General features: G+C 40.2%; 1 protein-coding gene across 8 annotated transcripts in view; it reads left to right on the top strand.

The window, feature by feature from the left end:
- Positions 1 to 19,279, top strand: part of cdh4 (cadherin 4, type 1, R-cadherin (retinal)) — a 490,519-nt gene that overhangs the window by 274,671 nt on the left and 196,569 nt on the right. For 6 of the 8 annotated variants that reach the window (XM_083534056.1, XM_083534054.1, XM_083534053.1 and 3 more), the window contains one exon: positions 14,082 to 14,190. In XM_083534056.1, the coding sequence (XP_083390182.1) occupies positions 14,082 to 14,190 (109 nt within the window). Of the gene's footprint in view, positions 1 to 11,758; positions 12,048 to 14,081; positions 14,191 to 19,279 lie in introns of those variants that run through there. The other 2 variants (XM_083534058.1, XM_083534060.1) reach the window with 2 other exon arrangements.

The raw sequence follows: 19,279 nt of genomic DNA, 5'->3' as shown, positions 1-19,279 counted from the left end.
CCAGAAGAGTGAAGGTAATTATAACAGCTAAAGGGGACTAAACATGGAATGAGATATTCAACAGACATGTACAAATCCTAGGTGTCCACAGACATTTGTCATTTGTCCATATATATATATATATATAAGAGGACAGGGGGGTATGGAGGCAGATGATCGGCTGTGTCGACCCCTAATGGGAGAAGCCGAAAGAAGAAGAAGAAGATTATAAAACAACAAAGTTTTATGTTTTGCATTTCTTCCCCTATAACCATACGGAAATTAAACTGAAACGTGACTTAAAAAGAGAATGCACGTCATACATATGTATATATCATCCATGCTGGCCACGTACAAAAACGCTTCCTAATGATTTGAAGTATCTAAACTTAAAAACGTCACAGAGGTCATTAAAACTAACACATGACATAATGACTCTCAATCTAAAGGGCTAAATTCACACATCTCAATGGCCCTTGAAACAGCCAAGATATTTTAAGCACAATTATCTTCCTTCCCCTGACCGGAGGTGTCTGGTTATATAACCACTCTGTCCTCGATAAGGCTTGTTTAAAAGGGACAGTTTGGTAAAACCGCATAAAAAAATAGCCATTCGGACGCACGCCTGCCGACACTATGGTGAATTGCCTGCATTAACATCATTAAACGAACATAAAAAGCGATCAAACGCAACCGTTTAATATGGTGCCAGTCGCTAAAGATATATACCTAGCACTATCTATACCTGCTTTAATAAATTGGATTAATAATTCATGGTGGGTGGTTTTTTTCAGAATCTTACACGACTTCTTTAAAAGCTCTAGTCCTGAATAGCATCCAAGGTGTAGTGCTGTGCTTGTTTAGAGTTCGTCAGCACAATTCCAACAATAGCAACCCCCCCAAAAAAACACCAATTTTTGTGAAATTAACACACATTAACATACAATTGTGAAATTAACATACAGCATTTAATACATGTAGGGATTGGTAGGTTTATTAATACTACTATTGTGAACACTGTATACAGTACTTGTTACACACAAAGCATCATTTATATATGGCATGTCACATGACCTCAGTGAGTTCCCCATGATTACATTGATTCGTGTTTAAAATGACTGACATGTCGTTGCATTATAGTGAGGGTTTTGATGTCGAGTGTCAAGTTACTTCCTGTTCTGGCCTCGATGAACAGTCATTCCCTCACCAGACTCACGGATCTCAGTTTCTAATCTCTTTTACTCTTGTTCTCTCTTTCATACAGAAAACAGTCATTTCAACAGAAAGTATAAAAAAAATTGTTTACAATTGAGATTCCTTTCACAAAACTTCATTACAAGGATTGTAAGATTTACTGTATAAAACAGAATTTTATTTGTTCGTGAACTGTGCTATAGAAGAAAATACATTCATATTAACATATCATTTATGTACGGTTTAGAGACAGTGGTATTGAGTAAAAGGCAGGAGGTGGAGCTGGAGGTAGCAGAGCTGAAGATGTTCACGATGGACAGGATTAGGAATGAGTTCATTAGAGGGTCGGCGCATTTAGGACGTTTTGGAGGCAAGGTGAGGGAGGCGAGATTGAGATGGTTTGGAAATGTGCAGAGGAGGAACATGGAGTACATCAGTAGGAGAATGCTGAGGATGGAGCCACCAGAAAGGAGGAAAAAAACAAGACCAAGGAGAAGGTTTATGGATGTGGTAAGGGGAAGACATGCAGGTAGTTGATTTGAAAGAGGCAGATGTCGAGGACAGGGGGGTATGGAGACGGATGTGGCGACCCCTAATGGGAGCAGCAGAAAGAAGAGGATGAATGCTTACAGCCTCTATATTATACAGTAGTTGATAACTGGCGCTAACAGGTTGCAGGGACCTTCCACAACGTCTTGTAATCATAATAAATAGATCAACGGAACGAGGCGTCAATTCTTAATTCATTAAAATGCCTAGTGTCGGCAAATTAATGTTACAGTATACGAGATGAATAGTTTATGTTGGGATGTGCTGTAATTGAAAAATTGTCAACTTCTCTGTGGTACCCGTGTCTCTGTTGTGTTTCGTTCTTTTGAAATATGTAGCAGATACAGTGTTTTTTCCCCCCTGTGTTCCATGTGTGGAAGAACCCCACAGCAGGGTAGCAGAGAGAGAGCTTAATTAAGCAAAGTGTTTCAAGCGTAAGGGTTGAAAAAGAAAATTAGATGACATCCAGCATCATTTGTCAGTGTCTTGGTCTCCGTGAGGACATCACGCAATCATTGTGCAGTGTAACTGCTGCCTAAAGGTCAGGCAGAAGAATCTGTACACGGCCCTCGTTTGTCTCCGGTTAGATGAAACGCATAGCGAGCGTGACAGCCTTTTATTTATTGCTGTCTCCTGCGAGAGGGAAGTGCAAACCGCAGAGATATTATTTGCTTATTCCGGGCACATTTTTCTGTTTGCTGTTGCAGCTGGCGTGAATCGCTCGCTCCGGGTGACTTTGGGACTCTCTTACTCAGAAACATATTGCAGCGTGCCGCGAGAGGTGTTTTTTTTTTTTATCGCTGCACCTGATGTCAAGAGATCCCTGCTCTTAGTCATGAATGAAATTGCATTTTTAGGCATAATTCATGTCCGCGCTGCACATCCCAGCGGCGAGATTCGCATAGATGCGGACTCGCCTTCATCGGGATTGGAAACTTGAGATATAGGGACTGTGAGTACGCAAGAAGCGCGGCAGTCTATTCATTTCATCTGGGCCTCATGCAAACTTTTCAGCGACTGTAGAGAAAATAAAACATTGAGCTTTTTATGAAGACATTTTTGCACAATCGACTGCATCCCCTTTTTATGTGTAGAAAATACAAACCACATTCTTAACCAAAGTAATAAAAAAAAAGGTATATGATCTGAAAATTGCTTTTTATATATAATTCACATACATAGTGTTTCGAGAGACATCATGTGACGTCATAGGGCGCACCCTCACGACATTGCGAACCCAGACGTGTGACGCTTCTAACCGCTCGGCACAGTCAGGGGAATCGGCAGTTGAGTGGTATATTGACGGCGTAAACCCACGAAATGCGTGAAATCGTCAAACTCCAGAAAAACCAGCGTGTGGCACCTCTAAACACTCAGCACGGCAAAGGAAGTTGCATGCCGGGTAACGTGGTGACCTCACCTGATGTCATCGGCCCCGCCCCTCGGCAAAAAGCAAACGCCAGCCACGTGAAGTTTAAAAAGGCTCGACATTTCGCACGCAGAACGATGCACATCTGGTGCCAAATTTTGCATCAGCAATCACCAATCACATTTTCTTTAGGAAATGTCCCATTCTAGTCAAATTTTTTTTATTTATTTATTCTAAATAAAATAAAACACAATGTTAAGTCGTGTAAACATTGTAGGTTTTTTCGGGCTTGTGTGATTTTAATGTGTTACAAGCCATTCTTTCACTTTCACAAATTACAGAGTATATCAGTGGTAATTATGAGTTTAACAAAGACTCTTTCTGATGGTGACACCTGCACAATGCAGAAACTCTTAATTACTGTAACTGCAATGTGATATAATGCACTCAGTGGCGGGCCGTGCATTTGGTACCTGTGCCTTCAGTGGGAACTCACCCGACTTAATCCACCTCTTTATACCACCACTATCACGTCGCAATTGTAGAAACCATCAATAATATACAAAAACGCAATATAACAACACGTGGCATTACCGAGAGAGAGGCATTTCACATATGAAGGGTAAATACCATTTTACTAAAGCAAGAAACCCATTTAAGACTCCAAACCTCTACACTACAACCACAACTGTGCACCTACATCATCTGGTGCAGTTCAGAATCAATATTTGTCTAGTAACATGACAAAAACAGTAATAATTTAATTAAATACAACCCATTTACCAGAGATGCAGACTCATAATGTGCACCGCTCGTCAGAGGCTGTTATCCAGTTGGACCGCTCGTATTCACTGGTCTGGAAGTGGCGAACTTGGCTTTAACATTTTCCCTCTGACCAACCAATCAGAGGACGGAAAATGCTGACGCTATTCTGGGCCAGCTAGCTGCCCTGTGAGACGAATATGAAATCTGATTGGTTAAAGAAACAGAGATACAGTATTTCTTAAGGAGACTAAGGTAAAAAGGCCTTTGAAGGCTCTGGGCAGATTAGATTGAAATGGCTGCACATAGAGGCTGAAATGTGATTGGACAAAAATATCGAACATCCACATCCATGTACTGGAAGCAGTGCAGCCAAGAGAAACACTACGAAATGTAGAGAATAAACTGTTTGGGAATAAATTAATACAATTTCATGGAACAAATATTTAAATTTAGGTTGTAAATGTAGGTCAGTGTATCTGATAGTGTTTTGGCCAGCAGAGAAGACCTTGCTGGCCCTGACGGCCCACCACTGAATGCATTAATACTGTATATGCGTATCTATATTGATATACTAGTTTTTTAAATCAACATTACTAAAAGCAATCTTTGATGCAAATCCTCTTTTATCTGCTTTGTAATATTTAGGCAGCTTTCATTAATATTGCAAAATTCAGATATACACTATATGGACAAAAGTTTGGACACCTGAACATAAAATTTGTGTGCTTTTTGAAAATCCCGTTCCACTTTTAGTCCCCTTTCGCAAATTATAATATCCTCCACGCTTCTGGGAAAATGCTCCAGTAGATTTAGGTTTTTTTGTAGATATGTGCTCATTTAGATACGAGGGTGTTAGTGAAGTCAGGTGCTGATGTAGGTGAGGTGATGAGACCTGGGGTGCAGTCAATAGACAATAGCGTTGAGGTCAGCGCTTTATAGCAGGCTACTTGAGATCTTTCACTCCAACCCATGTAAAGCGGTTCTTCATGAAGCTGGCTTTTGGTAATTCGTTCCAGATAAGTACACTCAAACCAAATTACACGTATAATGAAGAGAATATCCCTATAAGAAATAATGTAAATTCCGAGGTTCCAGGATCACCAAAAGAAATTCATATAAAATCATAAATAAATTACAATATATAGTAATACATTATAATAATACATTAATAAGTGATATTTGTTGTATTACTGCATATTGTAATAATAAAAAACTAAAATTAGAAGAGTCGGTGCTGGTGTGAGGGAGACGAGGCGGAGTGGAGGATAGGGGTTACTGCTGGGAAGGAGGGGAATCCCCTTCCATTATGATGTCAGAAAGGCTTTCACAATCTTTACTTAGATTTTTATTTTATTGAATTTTTTTTTTTACACTTTACATTTTTGACTCCCTTAAATCTATTTTCTTTTCAACGTTTATTCAAAAACGATCTAATAAAACTTATTGGCTGCTTCATACGTATAACAAGACAAAATTTCACGTTTATTCTTGTACGTATAAGAAAATATAGGTACACCAGGGAGTGTGTAAACCGAGGTTCCACTGTATTGTCATGCTGGAACAGGTCTGGGTCTCCAAATTCAACCACTTCCAAAGCCAATTTTGTGACGTAAACAGTTTGTGAAAGAACCACATATGGCTGGAAAAAAAAATCAGTCCCAATACTTTTGTCCATATAGTGTATTAATAATAAATAATAAATATTCAGTAAAGTCCAGCTTGTGCATCCAAACTTGAATCAGATCTTAACACTTTTATTTTAAAAAAGCACAAGAGCTGGAGTTTATTTCCTGAGACAGCGTTTAACTTTGATTTTGCTCGTATACTTCAGTAAAAAAATGATAGAAGAAAGCAAGTAAAGGCCTCATGCTAATTTTTTAACAGTGTTTTCCTTTCACAAGAGAAGCTGTCAATAAAGCTGCTTGATTGACTTGCTTTTGTTGTCATTGTTATCGCTGGCGTTGGATATCAAAGTATTAATCAACCAAATAAAAACCCACCCGAAACCTCTTCATCATCGCCATCATCATCAATACAAAACAGCCGAAGGAAAGGAAAAGATCAAATGCTTCAATTGTTCTTCTGACACTCTTGGACATAAAATATTGTATGCTGGTAATTATCACTTTGCTGCCACAAGCTACGAGATGCTGAAAAAGGATGGCAGAATATAAAGTAGAAAAAAACTGCTAGTATGACAATGTGTAGCCAAAAAACTATTTTATTTCACCTAAACCAATAACTCAGAATTCCCAGACATATACAATTGTATTATTTAAGATGGTCTTGAGCATCTTTTTAGATTTGCTGCATCACAAATTTCTCACATGATAAGCATCTGTTCATAGCTGCCAATATATAACTTTCTTTCGGCTTCTCCCGTTAGGGGTCGCCACAGCGGACCATCCGGATGTTTGATTTGGCACTTGTTTTCACGTTGGATGCCCTTCCTAATGCAACCCTCCCATTTATCCGGGCTTGGGACCGGCATTGTGCAACCCTAATGGCTGGGGTTGGTTTCCTGACCGGGGTAAACGGGGGTGAGATCGCCGCATCCTAACCACTAGACCACCAGGGAACATATACAGTAGCTGCCAATATATATATAGTAGTTAAATAATTTATCATGACTCAGTGACATGAGGTTACATGTAGCGGTTCGTCGTTTGCATTTAGTGCACAACAATATGCGTGAATGTACGAGTTTCTTTTCCGTGAGAGGACAATCGTTTTCTACATCCTTTGAAGGAAATGGTGGAGAGTATGTTATGCATAGCTCAATTCACACTGCAGCCCTAATCTCAATTTCTTATAATTGTGCCAGGACCCACATTGAGAATGCTTTGTGATTAGCACTCAATAGGAAGGAGAACATCTGTCATTTCCTTCTAGCAAACAAATAGCCAGCAGGCGGGATTTAGCGCCTTTCTGCATTGAGCACACCTCCATTTTTCTCTAGTCAATTCCGAAGTAATCATTGCACAAAATCCGTTATTGCCTTCCAGTGGATGTTGGCGAAACACACGTTTTTGATAATGAACTAGTCAGTACTGTAGATGAGTTTGTAAAGAACAGAAAAATAGAAGAGAAAAAACAAACTCAAACACAGGAGCTCACCCTGGCAAGCCGGTAAATGTTGTATGACTTGGCACAGGGTTTTTTGGACACACACGTTGGTGTGGGCTAATAGTGCCGTTAGATGAAATCTGAACTCTAATGTCTATGAAACGCTTGAGAAAGAAATTAGGAGGGTTGAGCGGTGCAATAGATCACAAGGTGCCATCGATGAGTCGATATAAATGATATGGGGCACAATGGAAGACAGTTAGACGTCTGAATTTATGAGTTTTGTCCGTGTTCCAATTTTTTAATGCGCTCCTGAATTCATGCCATGTTTCTTTTAAACACAAATCCTTTAATTGGAAAAGGAGTAACTGTTTAAATACCATACGTTTGCAATCCTGCGGTCTGTTCTTTTATTAGATATTGTCTCTCCAGTCTATCAACTTTTTATTTCACCTCCAAAGACATTTAAGCGTATTATACATTTTATAAAGTATATATCACACTGTGTTGACATTGAATACACACAACAGAATATCAAATTTATCTGCTCAATTAGAGGTAATGAATGTGATGTGAACACTGTGACTAAATTAAATTTAGTCTAAAGACTGAAGTTTGACTGAGACTAAATAAATATGAACTCATAATTCACCTGGTACATGATAGTCACTGCATGATCTACAGTCTGGGCTAGAAAGAAATCAGCCCCAGCTATTATTCAGCATATCATTCTGTGCTTTTTCTTACAACCAGAGGTGGTGCTGTTGCACTTGTTTCGAGAAAAAAAAAAATCATACAATCTGACTTAGATGCCAAAATAAACGTATATTCATGTATTTATCTTAACGGAAACAATGATTACCTCCTACAAATGACTAACTCAGATTTTGATCTTTTGCTGCCACTTCCTGTCATCGCCAACATTTTTATGACATTCTAGCGCTATGAATTCTTTTGATGCTTGTTGTTATATGTACAGCATCAGGAATTTCTCTTAAAAGGAGAAATTCATGACAATTCCGTATATCAATTGAATAATGAATGAATAAAGAATAGAAGGAATTAATTTATTTATAAAAAAAAATTAAATTGAACAAATTAATAAATAAATATCTTGTATGTTTCTTAAATGCATGAACGCAGACATGCTGAAATATAACAGGTAAGAACATATCTTTCGAAAATTCAATATTTAAAGTCAAAAATACACACCTGACTGTGCAAACTTTACACTGGACCTCAAGCAACATGGATTCTGTGCCTCTCCTCTCCTCTTCCAGACTGTGGGACCTTGATTTCCAAATGAAATGCTAAATTTTCTTTCCTTTCATCTGAAAAGACGACTTTGCCCACTGAGCAACAGTCCAGTCCTTTTTGTCCTTTGCCCAGGTAAGACACCTCCTGACGTTTTCTCTGGTTCAGGAGTGGTAAGACACATGGATACATCTGTGCGTCGAGGCTCTTGAAGGACTGACTCCAGCTGCAGTCCACTCTTTGTGAATTTCCCCAAATTCTTGAATGAGCTTCGTTTCATTTTTTTCTACCACATTTTTCCCTTCCATTCAACTTTCTATTAATTTGCTTGGATACAGCACTCAGTGAACAGCAGCTTCTTTAGCGATGACCTTTTGTGTCTTACCCTCCATGTTCAGGGTGTCAATGATCGTCTTCTGGACAACTGTCAAGTCAGCATTCTTCCCCCATGATTGTGTAGCCTGAACCAGACTGAGACACCATTTAAAGGCTCAGGAAACCTGCAGTGTGACACTACGAGTCTCCATTATTGAGCTTTTTCACAATACTCAAATTTTCTGAGATACTGAATTTTGGGTTTTCATTAGCTGTAAGCCATAATCGGATATTTCTATAAATATACATTTTTCTATAAAAAATATTTCTTGTATTTCTATAAATTAGAAATACAAGCTTCACGTTTTGTATTAAATTACTAAAATAAATCAACTTTTTAATGATATTCAGATTTTTTTTAGATGCACCTGTATATAAATATAAAAAAAAAAATTGTAACAAAAAACAAACCAAACCAAAAGTAAACTGTCGATGTTTTGCATTACTTCCCCATAACCGTACTAAAATTGAACCAAACCGTGACTCAAAAACCGAGGTACGTCCCAAACCGTGAATTTTGTGTACTGTTTTACCCGTACTATTTAGTGTGTTCTATGTGGTTCAGGATGCAACCAGGTTTAAACTGTGTATTACTCGTAACTGGTAACGATCAGATGAAATGCTCCTACCATAAACAGGTGCATGATGGTGCATCTCACAGCTCCACAATCCCAGGTTTTATCCTGAGTTTGGGTTTGGGTTAATGTCTGTGTGGTCACATGTTCGTTCCGTATTGGTGTGGGTTCCTCTAAGGTTGTCTGATTTCCATTCTCACTTTAATCATCCCACTTCCCAAAAACATACTGAAAGGTAGTTTGGTGACTCTAATTTGCAGCTAAGTGTGTGTGTGTGTGTCTGTGTGTGTGTGTGTGTGTGTGTGTGTGTGTGTGTGTGTGTGTGTGTGTGTGTGTGTGTGTGTGTGTGTGTGTGCATATCATCCAGGATGTATTCCTGCCTCACTCCAAGTGTTGTGAAGATGAATGAATGAATGTTTCCATCTCCTACCACTTGCCAGCTGGCAAAGACGGTCTGCCAGCTTGAGTAGCTTGGCCTGAGTTTTGGCAGCTGGTATCTTGTCAGACGAGGCTGGATTTTTTAGCAGGGTAAAGAGCCTTACTGGTGACATCCCTACCTCATAAAAAGGATAAAAGTTTAATAATAGGAAAGAGATCTTAATGCATGGCCATACCGTAGTATATAAACCATATGAACAAGATCTTGAAGACATTGGATGAGGTAAGTCTTGGCGATGACATAGTAATTCCCAGGAGATACAAGATTGAGTATTGATATTTGCTATGATATTGTTAATTGGTGTGTTTATTGTGTTGTACCTGCAGATTACAGTGTGGGTACTGTGTACATGAAGTTTTACGGTAACAGCCAGACACTTTGAAAAAGAAGTTTTGATTTGTTGTCGGTTTGAGGTAAGATGCACTGCGGTGGTTTATAGAAAAGTTTTGTAATTAATCACAAGTAATTAAGTGTTATAGTTATAGGTGGCTGCATATTTATTCCAACCAGTATCCCCTGTTCAATCCATCATCTTTGCCTTCACTCATTATCTGTTGTGGCTCCTGCTTGTTTGGATTCAAAGCCTGCTAGCTAAGATTGATGATTTAGCGAATTAGGCATGCGCTAGTTTGAAAAACGTTTCCTCGTGCTAAGTAACCTAATGGTTTAATGCTAATTTTTGTTTTGGTGCTGTAAGTAAATAGTTTGTTTTATTCTCAGCCTTAAAACCAACTGATGTATATATTTGAAGCTTAAATCAACTTCACTACACATAACTAGCTAACTGTTCCTGTCTCTCTTCAGCAAAGGTTACATAGCAGCAAATATTTGAGTGCTTTACATGCAATAGGCAGATTATTGTAATCTGTATCTTCTTCTACTTCTTCTTCTTTCGGCTGCTCCCATTAGGGGTCGCCACAGTGGATCATCCGTCTCCATACCACCCTGTCCTCTACATCTGCCTCTTTCACACCAACTACCTGCATGTCTTTCCTCACCACATCCATAAACCTCCTCCTTGGCCTTTCTCTTTTCCTCCTACCTGGTGGCTCCATCCTCAGCATTCTTCTACCAATATAACTCATGTCCCTCCTCTGCACATGTCCAAACCATTTCAATCTCGCGTCCCATACCGTGTCTCCAAAACGGCCTACATGCGCTGTCCCTCTAATAAACTCATTTCTAATCTTATATTATTATAATCTGTATACAAGCTGTATTTCCTGAACAGTGATTAAAATACACTGTATTGTTTGTTTCCACTTTTCTGATTAGGCTTTCTACTAGACAGGTATTATGTAGTTGGCATTTCGATTCATCTGAATGATTGTTTACTAGGGTTGAGAGTCATTTTCATGCTGGATTGTGCCTCTTAGTTTCAATGTTGTAGCACATAATGGCATCCTATATCATTATTTGGAGCATCACTATCAGGAAAGTCAACATACAGGCTTGATGATGAGGTGCCCACAATCTTTTGGGCATAAAGTGTATACCAGGGTTCTCCGGTTCCAACTGCAAATGGACCAGCGGACATGCAGGCTTTTATACCAGACTATAGGACATATACAGCAACCAGGCGTATTTTTATGGCCACTGATCAGGCGTAACATTATGACCACCTGCTTAATATTTTGTTGGTTCCCCTTTTGCTGCCAAAACTGTCCTGACCTCGAGCATTAACAGCATTTACCTTTTTAACAATTTGAGCTTTAGGAGCTCGTCTGTTGGATCTGACCACACAAACCAGCCTTCCTCATCCATCCCTTGTAATAAATGAGAGATTAATTTATCTAATTTATTCTGTTCACTTTTCATTTGTAGAGAGTGGGCAGTGTATAGTGTGTACCAGGGTTCTCCGAGCTCAACGGGAAAAAGGAACTAAGGGGCTTCAGGCTTTAATACCAGCCTATCGGAGTCAAAATTAAAAGTTTAGGGCAGACCAAAGTGAGCGAAAGCCTCCTGCTGTTTTGGAAGATCTTGTTGACCTTATGATTCAAGAATGAAAACCCTTGGTTTTGGTCTAAGTACGCCATGCAAAAATTCCTCATCCAACCATTATAATAAATGAAGGATTCATTTATCCAAGACAATCCGTTCTGTTCACTCCTGCATTCGTAGGCAGTGCAGATATGCGGAAGCTGCTCAGGTTCTCCAAACGCTCAGAAGATGGTCCTACTCCATACTCCCCGTGTAAAGGCTTTGTGTCCTTTTTGGCTTTCCACATCCCTCTTGCCCATGTGCGCTCTTCAGTAGGAGGGGTGATGTCGCGGTGATGCTGAGTTGAACAGCGCCTTTCCGTTACTCCACCTGCAGTCGGGACGCGAGGCGAACCAGCGCACGAGTCTCAGTCCATTTCCATCCCAAAAGCTTCACGGAGGAATTACCGGAGCTCAGAGAGGAACTGCTTGAGTCGGAGCCGAAAATGAAAGTCGGCTTTGTTCTTCCTCTGGCGTGCGCTTTAGTGCTGAAAAGCTCACTGGTAAGACTGAATGCAATCACACTAGTGAAGTTCAGGTGCGCGCTCGAGCACTTCATCACAGCCTTTCCTCGAGTTTGATTTGTGTTTTATTTGTTATTTGTGTGTGCATCCGGCGCTTCTTCCCTGCACGTGACTAAACTAGTTTTGTATGTCACAGATGCGCGTGCCGTTAAAACAAACATAAGCATAATCCGTCTGTGCGCGAGCGCGCGCGCGCGCGTGCGTGTGTGTAGTGGAGCTGCAGTACAGGGATGCGATGTTCCAGCACTTTTTTTTTTTCCTCCAGCGCAGAGGATGCGGCGATGCGCGCGCGCTCTCGGCATGCCGTGGATGCTCTTAGTTCGGTGCACGGATTGGAAAGCAATCAAATAATGTTGGTTTCTTTTTCCTCGCCTGCGTGTTATGCATCTCTTTAGTGGTCCCTGATTGCAAAAAATGTTTAGGATGTTTATCTAAATGAAAAAGAGCTATATTTTGCAAAATGCAAGCACAGCACTAATGCACTCCTAGTTCAGCAATGTGTTGAACAAAATGTTGCATGCATTTGGATTCAGGTCGTTTGGAAAGATGCAGCACCCAGAAGTGTGTGCAGATTCATGGTGGGTGGTATAGTCACAGTCACAGGGTCTTTTTATTCCCTATTATTCTGTGCTCTTGTAAATAGGAACGAGACTGAGAGCTTTGCTGGATCGGGTCGATTGATGGGTTGATTGAACGGTTCCTCGAGTTAGATGTGGTTTATCCGTGGCTTCGTTTTTCAGAGGTGATCTGTGTCGAATAACACACAGTGACAGTTGTCGGGTTCACACACGAGTGTGTGCAGGAACAGGCACACACCCACACACCCTGTCCTGAAATAGATGACTGTGAAACATGTAACTGTAACTTTCCTGGCTGCTTTATTCATTTAAAAGTATGATTAAGCTTTTTTTTTTTCCATCTTGCCATCCCCAGTGATAAGGTACCTAATGCTATCCTCATTTCTGAGAGGATATTTGATTTGAATTTCAAGACATGCTGATTTGCTTCACTCGGATCCTTGCTTGCCAGTGTCGCTCGTCCAACACAAAGGAACATCTGTTAATGTTCCTGAAGAGGGATTTGCACCAGCAGCAAGGTGCCCAATTATGGCTCCGTGCCACGAGTGCATTCCTTTCCTGGCCTTCAATTGCTCTGCTTACGCACGCATTGTTGCGCCGGCGTTGGCAGCGTCTCCAGCAAGGCTGCCTCTTTAAAGATCATCGTAGTTTCTCGCGGTTTTATAGCAGACGCCGGTGATAGCGCTGACAAGGCTGTATCTCAGTCTGTAGGCACGTGATTCGGCGATTAGACTACGTTCTTGGACGTTTCATGTGACAATCTGTCATAAATGCCAGTGAGATTAAAAAAAAAAAAAAAGAGAGAGAGAAGACAGTTACTTTTTTTTTTTTTTTTTTGCACATGATTTATCAGGTGTAATCTTTCCGATATGAAAATCCATTCAGAAAATGCCGGCACCATTCGAACGTATTAAAACAATTATCTGGGTGCACAGAACTGTGTCTTGGTTAATTAGAGATCACTGTTACATGACTATCTGATAGACTGTAGAAAGGAAGTGAGACACTTTTGTAATAAAGGAAAAGCCCACCCTATGTAGATAAGCTCATTGGCTATGTTGTTGTGTTACATTTTCATTATTCTTATGCGTCATTTAGATGTAAAGATCCCAATTTCAAGCATCAGGAAAAACCCCCTAAAAACTTCTCACTCAACATCTTCTGACATTCAGTGTCACATTAATGACAAATCCAGTGGAGATGGTGAAGCTTGGACTGGATTGCATTGCACCTGTAGAAATGACAGCAGAAATTCAGCCTGGCAGTGAGTTTGTACGCTCATGATGCTGTGGAAACGGATCAGTTGATGCAGATGAAGCAGACCTAAGGACTGAAGCATCGCTGAATAAATAGTCGACGCATATATATGTAAATACACATGAAGGTGTTCATGGTGGCTTTCCCCCCCCCCCCTTTTTCTTATCCATTTCCCCAGGGGAGTGCTGGAGGTCCGACCACGGATCCATGCAGACCCGGATTCTCCCAGAACTTCTACACCGTGTTTATCCCCCGGGAGCAGCTGCAGGGCCAAAGCATTGTCAAAGGTAAGAGCCGTGCAGTGTGTTTAATGAGTCAGGCGTGCTCGTGTGGGTGTTCTTTGGTTTTGCCCACAGTGCTTTCTGCAACAGGTCTTTTTTTTTTTTTTTCACACACGGATGCCTTTTCTCTTTCCGCTTCTCTCTCTCTCACTCTCTTTTTCTCTCTCACTCGCTCTCTGCCTTGCACCGGCATCCATTTAAAGCTATTGTGAAATCATTCACTTTGAGCACGCTGCATAATGTGCATATGTTGTTCATAAACAGAGCCATTTCTCCGGCAGGGCTGACAAAACCCTCAGCTGAAGATTCCACACGTTCATATAAAAGGTGCACATTCATTTTTTCGAAGGCAGACGCAAAATCGTTCGGCCCGCGCTCTCATAAACCGTCCAATAAAGTCAAGCTTTCGCACTGTTTACAATTAACGCAAGTATAATTCTCCTTTTATTACAGTATCTGGCCAAACGAGGCTCCACGAAAAAAAAGTCTAATCCACATTAAATGAGCGGTTGAGCAGCGTGGCCGCCTATAGTCTGGAAAATTAAATCTTCCGCTCATCTCCTGCTGTGTATCTTTGCTAGTGAATCTCCCTCCTTCGTTCCTCTCTCTCTGCTCGTTTCGCCCTGTGTTATGCGTTATGAGTGGAATGCAGTCGCTCCGTTCCTCTGCCTCCTTTTCACTGAGACTAAATAGAGAATTAATGAACGTAAATATTAAACACAGCAAAAGCTTCAGTGATTGTCAGCTTCTCTGAACGTCTGCTCAACGGGCCTCACGCAAATTCATTCCTAAATTGTTCACTGGGGCATTAGCGTTACGGATGTGTTCTCTATGAAATTCCAGCTCAGTTCCTACAAGAGCTCCTGAGATATAATACAAATGGTCCCCCACCCCCACCCCGTGTTATGACGGTTCAACCTCAGGATTTTTCAATCGTGCAATGACGATAGCGATACGCCAAAAATGTAAAAACGTCCTAAGTTACGCGTGGCAGGCAAACAGACATCTCGACTGTATCATTTATACAGTATAATACTGTAAATTGCACTGTTTCGAGATAAGATATACCTTTATTCGTCCCACAGTGGGGAGATTTCTCTGTTACAGCAGCAAAGAAATGCAAATATATAAAAGAATGGAGACATACTATAGTATAGAGTATGTACACAACACAATGTATAAACACAAATAAGAAAAAAGAGGCCACGACTAAGTAGTTGTTTAAGATACTTTGTTATTGTTATTATTTTATTTTTTTATTGTTATTGTTTGGTGACTGGTTCACTGGGAGCAGCTTTAATTGTAAAGTCTAATAGCAGCAATGAGAAAAGACTTTCTGTATCGTTCCTCCAGACATAGGATGTCTGTTTTGCTAAAACATGTACTGTAATTTGTTCAATATTTTACAAATGACAGTATAGGGTTCCCCGGTGGTCTAGTGGTTAGGATGTGGCGCTCTCACCACTGCGGCCCAGGTTCGATCCCCGGTCAGGGAACCAACCACAGCCATTAGGGTTGCACAAGCCTTAGTGCCGGTCTCAAGCCCGGATAAATGGGTAGGGTTGCGTTGGGAAGGGCATCCAGCGTAAAAACATGTGCCAAATCAAACATGCGGATGGTCCGCTGTGGCGACCCCTAATGGGAGAAAGTTTTTTATTACAAATGATAGTATATTACCCCATACTGATCACCTTTCTTTGAATCTAGTCAGGGATTACTTGTATCTGTCTGTCTGTCTGTCTGTCTGTCTGTCTGTCTGTCTGTCTGTCTGTCTGTCTGTCTGTCTGTCTGTCTGTATTCATTAAATGAAGACAGAATTGTGTGTGTCTGTGGAAGCCGACACGATGCGTTGGCTGAGCTGCATTACTGGGAGGTTTCACACATACCAGTATTAGGAGACACATTTCTTATTATTTGGTGTATATTGTGATGCTTTCAGCTCTTTTCGAGACCAGTATAACGTTTGGTTCTGGTTGGACTGGTTTGCTGTCGTGAAATATTTGCACACAAGTAAGTTCACTAAAAGATTGATAAATAAGACACAATAATTCAGTTAATTCACTTCATTAAATGCTTACGGTTGGAAATGTTTATCAGCGTGTAGTGAAAATCTCACTGGATTAGTGCCCTTTGTACAGTATGACTCATGATGCTGTCCAGATATTATTAGCATATTATATTGTATCAATCAATGGATGCTAAAATGAGGATGAATGAAAGTGTGTGCCATGCTGCTTCAAGTGAACATTTGGCTCAAATCAGAAAGCCAGGTTGCCTGATTTGTGTCCACTACAGTTTAATACTTTTAATGGAGCTGCATATGATGTTATTGGAAATGTATTGTGTCTCTTTGCTCCCTGGACCAACATTCCTTTTGTCATTCTTTTTTTTTTTTTTTTTTTTTTCTAATGCAGATCAAATTCAACAATTAGTACCGTTACTCTGTATCTTTGTAAGGTTTTTGGCAACCATGAGCTGAACAGAAACGCTCAAATGCATTTTGGCGCATATTCGGCATGTCTTTGGAACACCGTTTTCCAGAATCTTCCTCTGTGTTCCTTTAGAATTGAAATGTCCCTGCTGTATTGCTCTGGTGATTGCCAAAGCCATAGATTGTACACATATCCTCATGAAATCATCCACTAAGCCATCGTGTCTTGCGATCGGAGACGAGGTCGTCCTGGAAGAGACCACGTCCGTCAGAATAGAGCCATTTCATTGTAGGGTAAAGGTGATCACTCAGATGGAATTTGTATTGATTTGCAGTGTCGCTTCTCTTTACAGTGACAAGTGGAGCAGAACCATGGAAGCAGCAAAAATGACTTTTTTTTCCCACTCTAATTTCCTAGCCATGCATACAGTTGGGCAACGGCAAAGCCATTTCAGGCTAATTTTATTGGTACGCTCTATAATCTAAATCCAGTCTTTGAGAAATTAGCAGAACTGATTAAAATTTAAAGCTGAATCTATAGTCAGTGTTCTGCAGGGATGATGATAGTTACTTCTCACGGATGAGTCATATGTTTAGAAGAATTTGCCGTCAAGGACGAGACTTTGCTTCTCCGTGAACGTTGCTGGTGCCACCATTGATTCCAGGTTCAATAGTTTTGATGGAATATGTTCCAGACATTAAATGAGAGGCGTGATGGTTTAGGCGCAGTAGACTTTTTGAATACCGAATAATCAATTATTTTGTTTGCGGATTTATGGACCTGGATATTTGGCCACAGCCGTAATAAATCGCTTCGAGCTCGTGGCCACGATCTCAAACATTCTCTTTATTCAACACAAGCAATGCGTTGAGTTTAGGTGTCAGATATCGCCATGCTGTCCTGTCACAAAGACGGCCATAAATCCAACAGCGTCGTTTAAGGCTGTGGTGCTGCAAACTTCGTTTTTTGATTAATACGGAGGAGCTTGTGATATTTTTTGGGCGAACAGAGCTAAGAGGAGAAAGGGGTCATCACCGATTTTGTGATGATAATAATGCTGCATAACCCAGAAGCGTCACAGGGGAGAGTAATGGGCCAGGTGGCGTGTGAGCAAGGAAACAGGCTGAAAACCTGTGAGCTTATTCTCTTTTTTTTTTCTCGCTTTCATTCTTCCATATGTTTTTTCCATTTCAGGTTTGTATGAGTCACAAAAGCTTCTCAGGGATTCCATTCTTCATATGTATTTTGCAACATGAAATCGTAAACAACGTTTTTTTTTTTTTTTTTTCTTGGGGCATGTACGGTCGAGCTAATTAGCCACCATATGTGTAAAAGACAGGATTTGGACGTGAGACCGAGCTGAGCCATGTGGACAGAATTGGAAATGACTCGTCACTATTCCTGTCAAGCTGTTGACCTTCATTTGTGTAATATATTCTCGGGTTGTGTCTCTGGTGCTGGATGCCAATGTGCTAATGTTAGCGCTTGCTTTGCCACTGATTTATCTGATTCAGATATTTTATCTGCTACTTCAAATTTTATAATTTTTTTAATTTTTTAAATAAAAATTTCAGCTCCCAACACTTTTCACATCCGTGTTATATAACATATGGTGATAAAAACAGTCTGTCCAAAGATATCTAAAGAAGAGCTGCTGCTATCGATTATTTTATTCAACGAGTAGTCCATCGACTTTTTCTTCATTAAAGAACAACACTAAATATACAAGAGAAAATAAGACGGGTCTCTTAAAATGAACGTTCGTTTTCTTTAAAAAAAAATGTACAATTATATTGCTGAAATTGCCTACAACAATATCTGTGAAAAACTAAACCCATTTAGTGCATTTAATTGCCATAATACATCAAAATTCAAATACAAATATAGAAATGAAAAGAATCATAGATAAAATTTAATTTATCTATGATTCTTTTGATAAAATCAAAAGTCTAAAATCAATTTGAAATGACTTTGAAATAGATAAACGCACTGTACGTGGTCGCAAACTTTGGAAACGCTCTGTTCCGTTTTCAGCCTGGTTTTGTGCGTACGCCACTTTCCACGCAAAAGTTTTGATTAATAAAAACCAAAACACCCGGTGGGAGAAAGCGCACATCCGTAATTAAACTGCAACTGGCAACACACGCACATCGAACAGTTTAGAAAATGAGACCTAGTTAACATAGTTAAGAGGGTGGTGCGTCAGTAATAATGGTCCGTGAGGAAACACTAGTGCTCCGTATGTAGTAAAACAGAGTGAACTTAAAGTATTTGCCTTAATGCTTTTTCGTTCTCGAATTATTCGAGATATTCGAGGAATATGCGTTCCCAGGTCACTCTTAGTCGATGCAGCACAATCTTTTCCCAGGTTCTGTGCTATATCCCAATTAAATTCGCTTCAGTATTGTGTCTATTTAAGACTGTAGTCTTTTTTTTTTCTCTCCTGTTGTCTATTGTCCCAGAAATGTGCCTTATTTTGTTGGTAGGAAGAAAACCTAACTAATTTAAGCACCGTAAGTAAACCGCTATAAATATGCGCATTATTACCTCAGTGAAGCAAACCGTATTCGTTACCCAGCAGGTGTAACTCGTACTCGGTAGCACCACCTGTAGCTGCATTAGGTTGGTTTTGCTTCTTAAATCCACTCGCCATCCTGATAGCA

Source organism: Silurus aristotelis, assembly GCF_946808225.1.
Source record: "Silurus aristotelis genome assembly, chromosome: 28".
NCBI lineage: Eukaryota > Metazoa > Chordata > Actinopteri > Siluriformes > Siluridae > Silurus > Silurus aristotelis.
Note: the sequence above shows the minus strand (reverse complement) of the source record. Positions and strands in the feature narration are given on the sequence as shown.